At 41.8% G+C, this 16,626-nt stretch overlaps 1 protein-coding gene across 1 annotated transcript; it reads left to right on the top strand.

The window, feature by feature from the left end:
- Positions 1-12,306: 12,306 nt before the first annotated feature.
- On the top strand, positions 12,307-16,261 carry irx6a (iroquois homeobox 6a). Its single transcript, XM_046033210.1, has 6 exons — positions 12,307-12,639; positions 13,413-13,522; positions 13,811-14,106; positions 14,321-14,995; positions 15,224-15,335; positions 15,759-16,261. Exons 1-5 carry the CDS (start codon positions 12,358-12,360, stop codon positions 15,328-15,330), a joined length of 1,470 nt encoding a protein of 489 aa, XP_045889166.1. The 5' UTR covers positions 12,307-12,357; the 3' UTR covers positions 15,331-15,335; positions 15,759-16,261.
- The last annotated feature ends 365 nt before the right edge of the window (positions 16,262-16,626 follow it).

The raw sequence follows: 16,626 nt of genomic DNA, 5'->3' as shown, positions 1-16,626 counted from the left end.
ATAGGATAGCATCTTGCAGTTGATGGAGATTTGTGGGATGCACATCCAGGGCACGAAGCTCCCGTTCCACCGCATCCCAAAGATGCTCTATTGGGTTGAGATCTGGTGACTGTGGGGGCCATTTTAGTACAGTGAACTCATTGTCATGTTTGAAATGATTGGAGCTTTGTGACACGGTGCATTATCCTGCTGGAAGTAGCCATCAGAGGACGGGTACATGGTGGCCATAAAGGGATGGACATGGTCAGAAACAATGCTCAGGTAGGCCGTGGCATTTAAATGATGCCCAATTGGCATTAAGGGGCCTAAAGTGTGCCAAGAAAACATCCCCCACACCATTACACCACCACCACCAGCCTGCACAGTGGTAACAAGGCATGATGGATCCATGTTCTCATTCTGTTTACGCCAAATTCTGACTCTACCATCTGAATGTCTCAACAGAAATCGAGACTCATCAGACCAGGCAACATTTTTCCAGTCTTCAACTGTCCAATTTTGATGAGCTCTTGCAAATTGTAGCGTCTTTTTCCTATTTGTAGTGGAGATGAGTGGTACCCGGTGGGGTCTTCTGCTGTTGTAGCCCATCCGTCTCAAGGTTGTGCGTGTTGTGGCTTCACAAATGCTTTGCTGCATACCTCGGTTGTAACGAGTGGTTATTTCAGTCAAAGTTGCTCTTCTATCAGCTTGAATCAGTCGACCCATTCTCCTCTGACCTCTAGCATGAACAAGGCATTTTCGCCCACAGGACTGCCGCATACTGGATGTTTTTCCCTTTTCACACCATTCTTTGTAAACCCTAGAAATGGTTGTGCGTGAAAATACCAGTAACTGAGCAGATTGTGAAATACTCAGACCGGCCTGTCTGGCACCAACAACCATGCCACGCTCAAAATTGCTTAAATCACCTTTCTTTCCCATTCTGACATTCAGTTTGGAGTTCAGGAGATTGTCTTGGCCAGGACCACACCCCTAAATGCATTGAAGCAACTGCCATGTGATTGGTTGATTAGATAATTGCATTAATGAGAAATTGAACGGGTGTTCCTAATAATCCTTTAGGTGAGTGTATAATAGAATATAATGCAGTAATCAGTAGCTTATTATTGTTTTTAGCTTAAGTTAAGTTTTCTTCTATATCGACATTGCATTGCAGGCTTATTGTGCAAATAATAACCATTTTTCATCGCATTTATTTGTTAATTAACATTTCTTGGTGCAAGCTATTTTTCAGAAAATTTATAACAATTTTTAACAAACGCTTTCAAAAAGTGGTGGCTACACATCCCCAGCATCCCCTCCCTACAGGTTGAGCTACTCCATGCTTACCGCTTCACTTTCTCACTTGGCCCTGTCACTTTGTCACTCGCTAACACACACCTCCTCCTCTGCCTGGCAGCGGCCACAGCTCTCCTTTACTCCTTGAAGTGCCTGTGCCTGCTCTATGTTGGGTACCGCAGCTGATGTTGAAGCTACCGCAGCCCCGGTAGCAAACATATCGGTTGTTTTCGCGCATTTGGCGGCAGCCATCTGAAGGTTTTTGGGGGGGGGCGCAACGCAAGGAACAGAGAGCAGAGGGGGTAAGGGCTAGTAAGAGATGTGATTGGGCTGGCCCAGTGTCAGTATAGAAAATCACCCAATGGGCCGCTGCCCTGCTCTATGGGCCGGTCGTTGGCCCATTTAAAAAAAAAACTGTTTAAATAAAGAATTTATGTTACACTGGACCCAAAGGTGCATCAGCCCACCGGGCATTTGCCCGGTATGCCAGATTACCAGTCCAGCCCTGCTGAGATGTGTGTTGCAATCAGAGTGTCAGAGGAGGAGAAAAAGAAGAATAGCTGAGTGTCATCCATGTAACAGTGATAGGAGAAACTCTGTGATGTGATTACAGAGCCTAGAGTTCGAGTATATAGGGAGAACAGGAGTTGTCCTAGTACTGAGTCTTGGGGGACACCAGTATCAAGATAGCAGCTGACAGGTGCAATTTGTCAGGTTGGATGTTAACCAGGATAGTGCAGAGTCTGCGATGCAGAGTTCAGCAAGAGTGGAGTGCCTGGGTTATGACAGGGTCAATACTGGGAAATAAAACTTTATAAACAGTCTTCCTCATTATGTTGTAATATAATGTGAGCTTTTAGGACACTTTTTACTATCCACTGAGATGCAAGTGTTTCCTTTTGTTACATCTAATAATATATATATATTCTAATATATAGTCTATATAAATGTGTGTGTGTGTGTGTGTGTGTGTGTGTGTGTGTGTGTGTGTGTATACCGTTAACAAAATAATAAATGTGTTATTATTTGTTCTCATTTTGCTGGTTCTAGGTAAAACACTCACTCTACTTTGTCAGTGATGAGCACTTCAATCTCTGTGTTTTCCCCTATTTAGCCTGGTAAGATAACACCATGTATTTGCTCTTAACACCTTGGGGTGACACTGCTATGCTTGCCATTTGGAATTTAAGCCGTTCTCCGTACCAAAGCCCCCTCAGACGCAGCCTGTGTCAATTTGTTTTCCCACAAGCAAAGTAAACACAACACTTGTTGAAGGACCCCCATTCACCATATATTTAAAAGGAATGCTGTTACCCCACACCCTCCCAACACTCTCCATATTTTACCCCTTATCGTTCTCAGAATAAATATCCTTGAGATAAATCGAGGGCACATCCACATTCTAGATAGCTCAACCTCAAAATGGAAAACATCTTGAACTAAGGAGGGAAAGAGTATCCTAAAAGGAGCCAAGTCGTATTCCAAGGATACTGCCCCCTTATTTAGAGGTGTCCGTGTTACCCCAGAGCAGGGGGCCTTGTGGAGATCCAATCCAGTCCTCTTGCTTTCTCCAAAGTAAGCTTGACAATCTGCAAATCAGAAATTAGCCTTAACAAGGCAAAGTTGAAACAAAAGTGTGTTTCTTTCTGTAATCTGATGATGTATTGGCCATGAGGCCAAGGTCAGGGTTCACTCAGCAACCATGTACTGAGCTTGTTTACATTAACCAGCAAAAAGGGATAATCAGAAGTATATGATTTCACCTTCTCTACAGTTAACAGGACCTTTTGATGTTACCAACCATGTAACATCTGCTTTTAAGTTGTATGGATTGAGGGAGCCCCATTCTTTTTTTCTTTTCTTTTTTCCTCATCTCTATAAGGTAGATCCATTGGGCGACAGGGAAAAAAATGAAAAACTTTAAGGCTAAACTGATAGAGCTTGAATTTGGAAAAAGGAGAATGAAAGGGAGATTAAATAACCATGTCTGAGTGGAAATCCAACTGATGAGGCAGAACTTTTAGTAAGCAAAAAGCATAACATCATGCAGGTTGACATCGTATTTGATTAGCGTGTGAGTCTTTGCTTTCTGCCCAGAATACAAAGGATTTCGTTTCAAACAACCTTAAGATTGAATCACATGAGGAATATTTTTTTGTGACTTTCAGATGCAATAAAAGTCATATGACTGCAGAACATAAGCAGAAAAGTTACGGTATTTGTAGACACTGTTTAGCAAACAGTCTTGACATCAGGGAAGAAGATATTGTCATATTGTATCACTCTGGTCTCTGAGCTTGTCAAACTGATGTGTATGTTGCGAGCAAACCCTTCAATGGTTAAGGGTAGAGCAGAAATGTCAGATTCTTGTCCACGGACAGGAAAAAATACCATCATTAGCCCTGCAGTCTGACACAATGTGGCTGCAGAGGAGTTGAAGACAAAGACAAATGTTGCAGCAAAAATACTTTTAGCTGCATCTGGATCTAGTTGGGAGTCGACCATGGAAGGACCTCCACTGGCTAGGCAGCAAATGAGGAACAGAGAGCTTGAACGATTGAACTGTCACTGGTAGAATTGCGATTTCCATCCTATTGGGGGCTCTGGTTGAGACTCGGGGGGCCTTGGTATCTACACAGCTTACACGAAATTCTGTCTGGTCCCAGTTAGCGCTGAGCTGGCACACTTACCTGGACATGAAATCAATCAGGTCAATTTTCTTATACCTGCTGCAAAACCAGAGCTAAGTGATGATGACTACCAATTGGTTACTATGTCTTTTTTTTTTACCAGGATGTAAAATCAAAACAAAAATTGTAATTGAAGAAACATTTTCACTTTTTTTCGTCGGTGTAATACAAGCCTAATTCACCTCACTACATAACTTTGATTTTATCCTTCCTTTGCCTTGACCTGTGAGAGAAAAATCAAAGTGGATATGCAAAGACTTTAGGGAAAGAGACATTTTCCCTACATTGCGTTGGGCCTCTGAACTTTCAACTGAACTTTCAGCATGTGTTAAACGCTACACTGATGTTATTGAAATTGACACTGCTATGCTACGAGAGAAGAGAGAGCAGCTCAGCATTCTCCATCAACATACACCCACATTATATGCACTTGCACACGCGCAGCCCACTGAAAAGTTCACAGTCCGAGCTCACTGCCAGGAACCGAGAAGAAAAATCCAAAACAATCTTTTTGTCTCATTTTTAAAGAAGAGCAAATCTAACTGTCAGCTCAGTGAGGATTATTCCACCACGGTTGGCTCCCCAACTTCCCCACCGTAATCCACCCAAAAAACTCTTGGTGAAGCCTTTCAAAACAATTTATGCAAACAAACATCAAGCACAGCTATTTGTATTGGCACCACTTTGCAGTAAACCAGACTGAACCAAGACCAGATGGGGCTGGGCCTTTTCTGTCTCCGTGTGGTGCAACACTAGAGGCAGCTCAGCAGACACGCTCAACGCTGAGCACTGTCTTCTGTAATGGAGAGTGTTTCAATGTTTAGACCACTTCTCATCACATTACCCCACTTCTGGGTATATATGTGTATATGTGTGGTGGATTGCCACACGGACACGCAAAACCACAGGGGAAATACTGCAACCATTTCTGTCTTGTGTTGACATTGTTTTCACACGTTTACTTGTTGCCAGTGTATATCCTTAAAGCAGGCTATTTTCATATATGCTTGGTTGTAGGTATCCTTCACATCTCATAGTGAGCAACTTCTTTGATCACTACTCTACTCAACTCTTGACCCCACATAATGGCTAATTTGTAAGAGTCAATTATATTAAATGTTAATAACCAGTTGCTCATAGCTCACTGCTGTGCTGCATAATATACAAGTTGCCCTGCTTAGAAAATATCGCTGTCCATAAGATGCCGATACATACCATGACTCGTCTGGTGTTGACAGCGGTGGCTGTGCTGTGGCTGGTAATTGGACTGACAGTAATAGGAACTGTCTTTCTGCCTCTGCGGGCCTTAGAGATGGGCCACAATGCTGCCGTGGATTTAGCAGCTGCAGTCAGATGGAAACCATGTAACAGCAATTTTCCTTGTCTTCCTTTTTCTTCCTCCGTTTGAACCCTGACATGATCATTTATGAGTTGAGTGAATTTCATGACCCTCTGGCCCTTGAAACCTGGTCAACCGCCAACATGCGATTTCAGAAATACATGGTTGTCAATGAGAAAATGAGCCCTCCATTCGTCATTCCAGAGAACCTTGTTGGGTTTTTTTACAGATACATGTATTTACCCGACAGCAGTGTTTTCCTGATGCTGGCCCTCCGCTTTGAGGGAAAGTTCGGTTTGAAGTCAACATCCATCTTGGCAAAGACCACACATATACAAACACGGGCATAGTAGCGGGGAGGTAGCCTACACAGACTCCTTATTGCCGGTGACTGAGAATACATATTTGATCATGCGTGGATCCACGCAATGCCACCACAGCAACTTTGACACGCCCAGAATAGACACACACCACTTGCTGACAAGAACACACATAGACAAAGAGCCTAAGGCCCGAGATGAAAGACGGCACATGGATCCGCACGTCATATGATCACCAGCAACCTACCCGTCCACACACACATCTCCAGACACCCCGGGGAGAAAATAGACGCACATTCCTCCCACTCGTTCTCCATCTCTCAAGCTCTCTTACACACACCTACAGTCACACACGCTGTGCAAGCCAGGCTCTCTCTCCATAAGCAGTTATTTCCCAGAGTCACTGCCAGTACTCTCTCGCTCTCTCAGTGACAAGCTACAAATCCCTGACACCACCACTGATGATAGCTTTACAGCAGAGCCTCAAGGGGACTCTGCCAGCCAGCACACACAAACAACACACACACGCCTCTTTCTCTCTCTGTGTCTTTCTCCCCTCTCTCTTTCTCTCTCTCTCTCTCTCCCAGGAGCCCCAGGGGCCTCTGGGATGTGTGGCTCACAACACAAAATGCCTAGGGTTTGTTTGAGTTAAACATCTGAGTACAAGCAATCAAAGTGACGAGGTTACAAATGAAACACCAATTATGCCTGTCCATTAATGCACAGATTCATGTTTAAATTGTGGAAAACAAAACCCAATGTAACCCAACATATATGTATACATATATACATACTGTATACATATATAATATATATATATATATATATATAGTATATATATATATATACATTTTTTTTTTTTTTATTGTTTCAATTTAAAATACACATTGTATTTTAAAGTCAAGATACAAATCAAGCAAATCACAGCACAGTGGAACTACTTACACTGCAATCAAACTTATACTGCCATAACATGCTGTACAGTTGTCAGCCGTTTTTTTCCCCTTTACAGCAGATTGATTTATTGAGACAGCCGCCATGATGTCATACTCACCCTATCCCTTTTTTCTCTGTTTGATGAAGCTTTAATGACTCCCTCTGCGTGCTGTAATTATTCACGGGCCCTGGAGATGTTTGTGTTGGTGTTAACTGGCCACTTCTGTGACCATATCCGCATTTGCTCTATTACTTCTCATTATAATATTTATTACTTTTCTTTCCATTTTGGATAATTTTGCCGTGCTAATAATGCTCTTCATGGGGGAAGTTTGTGTGTATGCAGTATATGTGTGTGTGTAATAACTGTAGATCACAAGTGCCTTGGATTTATTGGCATATACCAATTTGGCTTTAATGAGATCACACACCTCCAGGTAGGTGCAGCTTCATCCCCTGCTTGGCTCGGGCTTCTCCCTCCGTCTCTCCGTCTGTCTGCCCTTATTACCATTTCATACCCCCCACGCCACCCACCTCCACCACCGCCGCTATACCCCCCATCTGATGAAAAACCAGAAAGGCTTTGTGTGGTTCATTAAGTCAGCATAGGAAATGTATTAAGTAGGAGAATAGGGCTGGGAGCTATTGAGTGTTGACTTAACCTTTCCAGTTTTTTTTTTTTCTTTTTCCACCCAGTGATGCTTCTAATGGAGGATGTGTGCATTACTCAGTCTCATTAGTAACCACATGGATCCGTTAGAACAAGATATACTGGAGGTTTGGACTTGGTTATTCTTAAATAATGTGAGTGAATGTACTGTAAGGGTGAATGCCGTTGTCTGCTAGTAGTTAAATGTTCTATTACATGACCAGTCAAATGGTATGTGGTATGAGTTTGTTGCAGCCTGTTTCAAGTAGAGGCATGGTTAGTTTTCTGTATAATGAGAGTGCAGGTATGCAGGATGCTAAACACTGGAAATTATACTTAATCTACTTGCAACACTTTCTTCCTATTATCTGAACTTCTTGGTACTCTTTATGTTGACTTGCGATTGTACCCCCAACTAGTAAGGTACTCCAAAGGAGACTGTATTTGTATTTTTCTCAGTTTGATTTAATGTAAATTATACATGATTTAAACCCAGGGTGGTGTTTGTGGACAGGGACAGGGGCTTAAACTTGGACAAGACCCAAGAGCTTAAGCATGGCTGCTACACCATCCTGTTGCTTAAAAAGCTACTCTCTGTGATATAATTTGACTCCTAAAGCATTAACACTGTTGGGAGAGTAGTACTCTGCAGTACTCTAAACCTCTAAAGAAAGAAAGACGAGTCACTAATTTCCATTCTCAGCCTGCTAAAAAACAAAACCTTGTTACAGTGTGATTTCTAAGTAGTCCAGACAAAACACTATAAAGGAAAAAAAGGCTCAATGTGGGGTTGTCACACATTTTAGAGGAAAGGGCACTGTGGTCAGTCTGCCATTACAATTAGTGTTAATTTTGGCCTGATTCAGTGAGATCTGCACTGACTGCTGGACATGCATTATGCATGAGTCTGTCCATATGCACTTGGGCCATCATGCATGCCCTTGTAGAAATGCATCGACCACCCGCATGCAATTACATTTCGCTTGTTTCAACCTTCTCTGTGTGCACATTCTCCTATGGAATAACAGTTTAGGCTCAAAAGTGTTCCTTGTCCTGAGATAATAAGTCCCAATATTCATCATTAATGGTAAATGGAAAGATAGGGATGTTCACATCACACCCATTCAACATTCACTTCACTGGCTTTACGTTTCTGACAGGATCAAATATAAGGTCTCCCTTCTCACCCACCAGTGTATCTATGGAAATGCCCACCCCCCCCTAACTGAAAGGACTACTCACTAACTAACTACAACATGATTCCTCAAACTGCCTCCTTCTCCCCAGGACTAAACTCAGCACCATTGGTGATTGGGCATTCTGTCCTGCCGCTCCTCAGATCTGGAATGCGCTCCCCGACCATCTGAAGTTGTTGTATTATCTATTTGTATTTTATACTGATGTTTTTACCTTGCTTTTATGATCTTACCTGTAGCACTTTGTGATTTACTTACAAATGTAAAGTGCATTACAAATAAAAGGTATTATTATTATTATTATTATTATATTACATTTTGCTTATTGTAACTGTATTATTCCCATTCAAACACTTGTCACTGTCCAGTTAAGACCATGTATCTTCAAATTTTGTGATTCTGTTCTTTTCAGATCAACGGTTTAATGGTTCCTTTAGGGGTTGAGGAAACGATCCTGTTCTTAAGCTCAATAAACAATTTTAAAAAACCATTGAATCATATTAAAATTGCATTTTCACAAAGCTGAAAACAGGGCTGTTTAACTTACCCAGTGAAAAGTAGATGTTTTGGAGATAGATAGTTTTGCTCGTTCAGAGATTTGATCCAGGACACTATAAATGACACACATATTGTGCCTTTTCACTTTTTGTCTTCAGTTACCCTACTTCATGTCACAAGAATGTATTTGAAAATGCTGTTATGTTTCTAATTGGCTCATCCCTTCCATCTGCAACTTAAAAATGTTGGGTGCAAAATGAGCCTGGTTCCAAGCTGAAATATCAGTAAGTGAGATGGCAGGGGAAATAACTGGTAATTGAATTGAATCAACAAGTTGGATGGAAAAATAAAGGCACATTTTATTCAATAAATAATTCCACCACATGTAAGGTTAGATACAGTCTGGCAACATGGGCAATAATGCTTAGGCTACTGTTGAGGACCGGAGAGTGTCCAATAAGTTCCCTATAACTTAGTTGCCTGTCTGAACCATTGAGCAATCGTCAGAACCAAAGATGTAGTGTGTGTGTGAGAGTTGATGTGTTGGGTGTGGGTGTTTACTTCCCAGGCACTTCCCAGAGACTGGACCATGACCACTCTGTCCACTTTATCTCTGTGGAAAATCTCTTGACGGAAGATCTTCATCTCCTACACGCGGCTCTTTAGCGCCCCTCGGAGAGAAAGCCCATAATCGCAGATGCGTCTCAAAGGGAGGAAACGCCATACATCTACTTTGGAAAGGCAGGGCACCAGGAAATTTGGCACAAGGTATCAGTCGTGACAACGGAAACCTTACACAGCCCTAGAAAGTCAGAAACAGGCGGATCACATGACTCAGTAGGACTGATCATGGCTGTCACTGTCAATACAAATAAATTTTGTATAGGGGGATATAATAGACAGCCCTCCCTGCCAAGGTTCAACATCACACAAGGAAGCGGCACAGCTTGTTTATGTTTATGGGAGAGAGCGAGAGAAGTGGTGATGGTTGAGCTGCTGATCTAATAAGGCTTAAAATTATTTCTCGTTTCATTCACTGTGAGGCAGCATCATTCCTTACCCATCTTTCAAGTGAGCATCATTCAATTAAAATGCAATTCTCGTCGCCCCCATCCACGGATATTTAATTAGACTGGGGAGCAGGGCTTCCACTGTCTTTTTTTCTAGTACAGCTCTTCGGATTTCACCTCTAAGGCATATTTTCACTCTGTTACTCGTTGGTTAAACAAGGGCATGTATCCATTTGTTAATTGATACAATTACGCATTGCGCGTAATGGTCACGTAGGTCTCCAGGCTCGCATCAATCACTGGTCTATTGACCTGCCAAAAAACCCTCTAACCATTCCTGCTGGGACTGCCCCTCTCTCTAATAGAGAAAGATAGAAACATCATCGTCATTAACTCCGGGATGGACCTCTGGCCAGAGAGCCAGAGGCGAACAGAGGTCGAGATTAAAAAAGTCTTACATGTGCTTATTCAACCAGCTTTAATTGTGATGGATTGTAAATAAAAGAAATAGTTTTCAACTACAATCTTTTTCAACAGAAAATACTCAGGGGAGACTTTCTAGTTTACATGTTTGATTCCTATTTGCCTTGATAAAAAGGAAAAGTAATCTCTTCTGCTGAATGGGTGCGTGTTTGGGATAACACAAGACAAAAATATATTTTTTTCCCTAACTAATTTAACTTCACGAAAGGCTTCCTTCTGTTGCCATGCTACAATTCAATAATAAACAATTTCCGGAGACTTTATCGCAACAAATCGCTGAAGGATTCTAATACAAAAGCGGGACAAGCATGTGTACAGTGCACCTTAAGAAAACCCCAGCGTTTGACGTGATTGGCAAAGACATTATTCTATCCTTGGTACCCTGCCGTACCGGGATTACAGTGACGTCACGCTGATACCCTTGCATGGATGAATGCTAAAGAACTATAGAGCCACAAATAATAGCACAAGCAGAGTCCATATCTTGCAAGTCTTACGTTATCCTTTAAGCCTCCTTCAGCTAACACAACAACAATTTTTTTTGCACCTAATGACGCTTAATTTCATTTCTTATCGGGTCCTCGGGGGGGATTATTCATTCATATAAAACAATCTGCAGCTGGTGCCAGCCTAAAGTCTCCCTCCTATGAGTGAAGTCATCTATTATTGAGCGAAAGGCCGTGCGTGGAAATGTGTGTAAGACGGTGGATTTGAAGTAGAATTGGTTGCAATCGATCAAGGGTGAAGAATATTGCTGATGGTAACAAAAGAAGCAGCTATGTCTTTCTCGCAATTTGGATACCCTTACAATGCAACTTCACAGGTAAGCCACTTTGCTTTTTATTTCTCCTAAGTGTTGTGTACACACATACACATACACGCAAATTGCTTTTTTTTTTGCATGTTTTCTTTTATTTCACTATATTCAGAGCACTTTTCTGGATTTGAAACATCCATGAAGCGGTGACTGCTTTGAAAGTATTGACAGTTATTTTCATGTAGTGCTTTTGTTGTTGAACCAAATATCGATATACACACACCCGTGTCCAATTACACTGAATTATGAATGAACTCACGTGTTTTTCTGATGACAATAGATGAATGTCACCTATTGCTCACTACGTGGTGTAATTGGGCTGTAACGCACGCTGTACACATTCGCAAACTTTCTATTTAAATTACTGGGACGTGTAGTGTGGTAGACACATTTTATTATCCTGAAAGCTTTTTAAAACTCGATTAAAGTAGTTTATTTACATTTTAAGACACTATTATTGCGCTGAATGACAAGTTCGAAGAAGTTCAAGTCGATCAGGGTACAAAAGTTACTCTCATGGAAAAGTTGTCACCCAACTTTCATATAGATAATATTTTTAACAGATTATTTATGAAATTAAAATATTTTATATTTGAAATAAGGTGGTGATTTACTTAACACTGACATAACTTGTGATTTTTTCTTATCCTATGTAGAAGTTCAAATTTTGAAACCAATGATAAACTGGCCAGGTCACTTTTACGCACGGATTGCGCACATCTCCACTGAAAAATATCCTGCCGATGTTGATTACTTTTATTTGCAGCATTTTATTCAAATCTTTATTAAAATGTGAAAAAAAGTAGAATGGAGTGATGTCCCTTATTACACTTGCTCACAGTGTAAGCTACTTTCTCTTATTCCAGGAATTCTATGAAAAGTGACTTACCTTGAATTAAGGCTGGTCACAAGTTAATATAAAGACAACTGATTCTTGATAACTGAACTGATGTGAACTGAAAAACAAACGAGGTCAGCTCACATTTTCACTCGTTTTAAGATCTGAAAACTCAACACCAGACTGAGCAACTTAACTTAGATATCTTTTTGCAGTGAATCACCCACAGTCACTTCAGAGTTATCACAGACATCCAGATAGAGCTGAAACAGCCAATGACCATGTCTATCCACGGTTCTCTTCATGCAGTTTTTCGTGTCGGCAAACCCCAGTACGACTTGCTGCGATTCGATTTCCAGGTCGGTCTCTGACGGGACAGGAGGCTCCCAGACCGCCGCTGCTGCCGCCGCTGCCTCCTTCTGCTGCCCGTCCTACGAGAACCGGCTCCTGGCGAGCAGCCGAACGGAGCTGAACGCAGCGCTGGGGATGTACAGCTCTCCCTATGCCGCAGCTGCCGCCGCCAGCCAGAACTACGCCAACTACTTCCCCTACAGCACCGACCCATCCGCTATCTACTCCACTCTGGTGGGCCACTTCAGCCTCATCTGATGCGCAAAGGGGGGGAGGGGGGCTCATGCTGATCGATCAACCGGGTTATGTTCATCAGTTTATCTCACACTGCAAACATATCCGTCTCGAAATGCCGTTTAATCCAGCATCCATTCTTATCTTCTTCCCCTTTGAAACAAGTAAAAAAAAAAACCTGTCACCTGGGTGAGGGGAAGTGGTGTAGAAGCAATGTAGAGGAACTTGTCTCATTTGAATCACGTGTAATTTTATTATTAGAACGAAATCCTCATTGTTTCAAAACAAGTATTGGCTCTGTGTGTGTTGCTGAACTAGCATTTGAAAAAAAAGTTAAATGAAATTACCCCACTGTCAGAATTGTTCACTTTGAGTAAAATGTAATTAGGAGTGGATCAAGGACTAAATGACTTGTTAAACAGACATTTTGCAGTGCAACTAAAACGTGTCTTTCTTTTGTCTTTCTTATTATAAACACCTGAATTCAGTTAAAATTTACAGTCCATTGAAATATTCCACATAGTACCTGAAAACAACAAATCATATAATAAGGAAAATTACAAGTCAAGGATCACATACAGCATATTATGTTTGAAACCTGTTAAAATACATTAAAAAAATACATATTGATGTCATATATGGGAATTATTTCATAGCTCAAATCACTCTTGGTTAGAGTGAATTACTCTTGGTTTAAGAGCATAAAAATAGGAAATGTTTTTAGAATACTGAGAAATAATGAATGCTGCATACTTACTTATTGTCTTTTACAGAATCCCCAGTATGACATTAAGGACAGCACAGGCACTTTACACTCTGGCATCACTCAAACGGCTGCATACTACCCTTATGACCATTCACTGGGACAGTATCAATATGACAGGTAAATTCTCTGTTCATTTTTGTCCAATAAATGTTAATATGAGAGTAAGGAGACCTGCCAAAAAGTATCTTACCACTCATTAATGAAAGCAGCTGAATATGCTGCATTCAGACCAAAGGTCAGAGCGTAACCCCATATTGATACCTGCATCGAATGAAGCTGTATATATTTCAAGCAGCAGGGAGTAGGGATATAGGATGTGTGAGTGAGTAGTCTATGATGTCCTTGACTAACTCCACTAATGGCCACTGTCTGTGTGTATGTGCATTTGTGTGTGTCCCTTTCCAGATATGGGACAGTAGACTTTAATGGCACAGCCAGAAGAAAGAACGCAACTCGTGAAACCACCAGCACCCTAAAAACATGGTTGTATGAGCACCGCAAGAACCCCTACCCCACCAAGGGAGAGAAGATCATGCTGGCCATCATCACCAAAATGACCCTCACCCAGGTGTCCACCTGGTTCGCCAATGCCAGGCGGAGGCTAAAGAAGGAAAACAAGATGACTTGGTCACCAAAGAATAAGGCCAGCGATGACAGGAAGGATGACCTTAACAAAGACGACCAAGAATGTGTCACCAAAGGTAATCATTTGTCTACATTTTGTGTCTTCAACTATTAGGTTGCTTACACTATTAGGGAAATGCAGTTGACAATCATACAGACCAAAAAGGTGACAAAGTAGGTTTCAGGGTTTACAAAGTATATGTAAAAGTTTTCTGAAGAAACCTCTCGATACATTTACAATGGGCAAATTTTCAGACCGTGATCTCTAAAAAATCTCCTTTCCTCATGCAGATTCTAGTGATTGCAAGGAGGAGAAAGATCTGCATCTAAGTGATCTGGAGGACATGGACGAGGATGACTGTGACAAGTTGGACAGTGACTGTGAAAAGGTGGGTGCAGATGAGCAGGACCTCCATAGGGTCATGGCAGTGTCCGGAGCCCCTCAAAAGAGAGACTGCAGCTCCGAGCTGCACCTGAGTTTAACGAACAGCTTCCATGCGTTCCCCTGCGCCATCAAAGGTGTCACAGCCCTCCCTCCTCTCCCGTCTGACTTCCTGGATCCTGTGGTGTCCAAGGCAGCCTCCTCCAATGGCAACGGAGGAACGCTGTCCCTGTCTCACTTTGAAGCATCGGATAAGCCTCGGATATGGTCTCTGGCTCGAACGGCGGCTTCGGGGGTCATACTGAGCCCTCAGCAGCATGGCTCAGAGCTGAGGACAGGCAACTCAACCGGGGACTGCCAGCTCCGGAGCACCAGGCTTACAGGGGATCCTACTGGACAGTGTGGGGGCATGAGAGGCCTCCATGAATCTAGCAGTGTCACCAATACTGAAAGCCCCTTCCCTGAGGGCTCATCTTTGCACTCAAAAGTCTACGGTACTGGCAGCTACAGTCACAAGGACCTCCAACTGCATTGTTCATCCTATCCTGCACTCCCGGACACATGTCAGTACTCCACTATTGAAGGTATGTCATCTTATACCTGCAATGTTTAACATATTACAAGGGATCTGTGTTACATGGACAGACAGGTATACAGCCATTACCACACTCGCATTGCCAACTAAGTTTTAAAATGTCCATGCGTTATCAGATGTAGAAAAGCCAATTTTAAAGGTTATAAACAGCAAGACACTTTATGCCAACTTGCAACTGAGGCAAGTTTCTTAGATTTGCTTTTGTTTGGGTATGTAGGATTCTCTGGGGGCAAAGCAGAAACACAGCCGTCTGACCTCAGCGAAGCCTGTGGGACCGTGCAGGATGACAAGGTCACTGCGTTCAGACCAGTGATGAAAAGGTGAAGCAGGTGAGAGTCTGCACTGAACTGGAAGAAACCAGTGAAGTCCCCATGCGCACGTGCACACACACACACACACACACACACACACACACACACACACACACACACACACACACTCAAACAAATGGCACAAAACAATGACATAAAACACTCACAGGTGAACAGGATACTGTAGAAACTCATTCAATCACTTTTTGTCAAATATGTGTTGCTACATTTTTTATTTGATCTAAATACAATGATTTCTAAAATTACAAGTGACAGGTAACTCATATAATGTCAAAAGTAATTTAGAATATTAACATTTCTATTGCAATAACCCTGTAATAAAACTTTTTAAAAAAAAATGAAATACCTTATTATGAAGACTGTTTATTCCTTCTCACTTTGTAGGCTTATTTTAAATTCTGCTGTCTGTTTCTCTCCTAGATTGCTGGAAGCGGTACCACAATAAAAAATGGGACATTTATTATGCACTAAAAAGACACACTAGCCGAGTAGCGGCCTCAATATGACACATGGGAGCTACCGGGCGACGCTGCAGTGAGAGCTGTCAAACTGTGGAAGTGGCTGTCATTTTGCACAACTTTGTTTTTATGGTGTTAAAGACTTTATGCAAAAATTCTAGATGCAAAGGTGTGAGACTGGCCAGATAAAAACGGTCGCAATTGTGTATGGCAATCGTGTAGTATAGCAAACCTATTTATTTCTCTGTGTATTTATTATTTTGTTATGCTGTCTGTTTGTTTGTTATTTAATGTGTTATATTGGTTGAATTCGTATCTCCTTTAAGTGGTCTGTTACATATTGCGTTTAATTGTGGCTTCGTGTCATTTTGCCTGATATAAAAGAGAAAAGCTTGTCGGACATAAAGTTGACTATAAAAGGACTGGATCCCCTGTGTTGCGCGTGGACCTTAAGATTTTTGTCATTGTGTTAAAAATGTGAGCTTCTTCTGTGTTTGCCATTCATGACATTTTTTCTATGAATACATTTTTTTTTCCAAGAGCTTGCGTTTTCTGTGTCTTGTTATTTATAGAGCAGGACTTCCAATCGGCCAATTAAAACATTTGCGGATGTGCGTCTGATCAAAGTTTATCATCTTGACTGAGGACGCATCAGAGCCGCAGCGCTGATGGAAGGTCATAATTCAGAGGAGTACGTGAGTGAAATCCACAAGTTGTGGAAGAAAGGGGACATCATCTCTCTATTGTCAGCACCTAATCAGAAGTGGCATCAAACACTTTGTTACTGTTCAGGCCAAGCAACGAGGCAGGAACATAGCATGAATGCTGCT

This window comes from Micropterus dolomieu, linkage group LG20 (assembly GCF_021292245.1).
Source record: "Micropterus dolomieu isolate WLL.071019.BEF.003 ecotype Adirondacks linkage group LG20, ASM2129224v1, whole genome shotgun sequence".
NCBI classification, from domain to species: Eukaryota; Metazoa; Chordata; class Actinopteri; order Centrarchiformes; family Centrarchidae; genus Micropterus; species Micropterus dolomieu.
The sequence above is the reverse complement of the archived record's forward strand: the minus strand, read 5'-3'. Positions and strand labels throughout refer to the sequence as shown.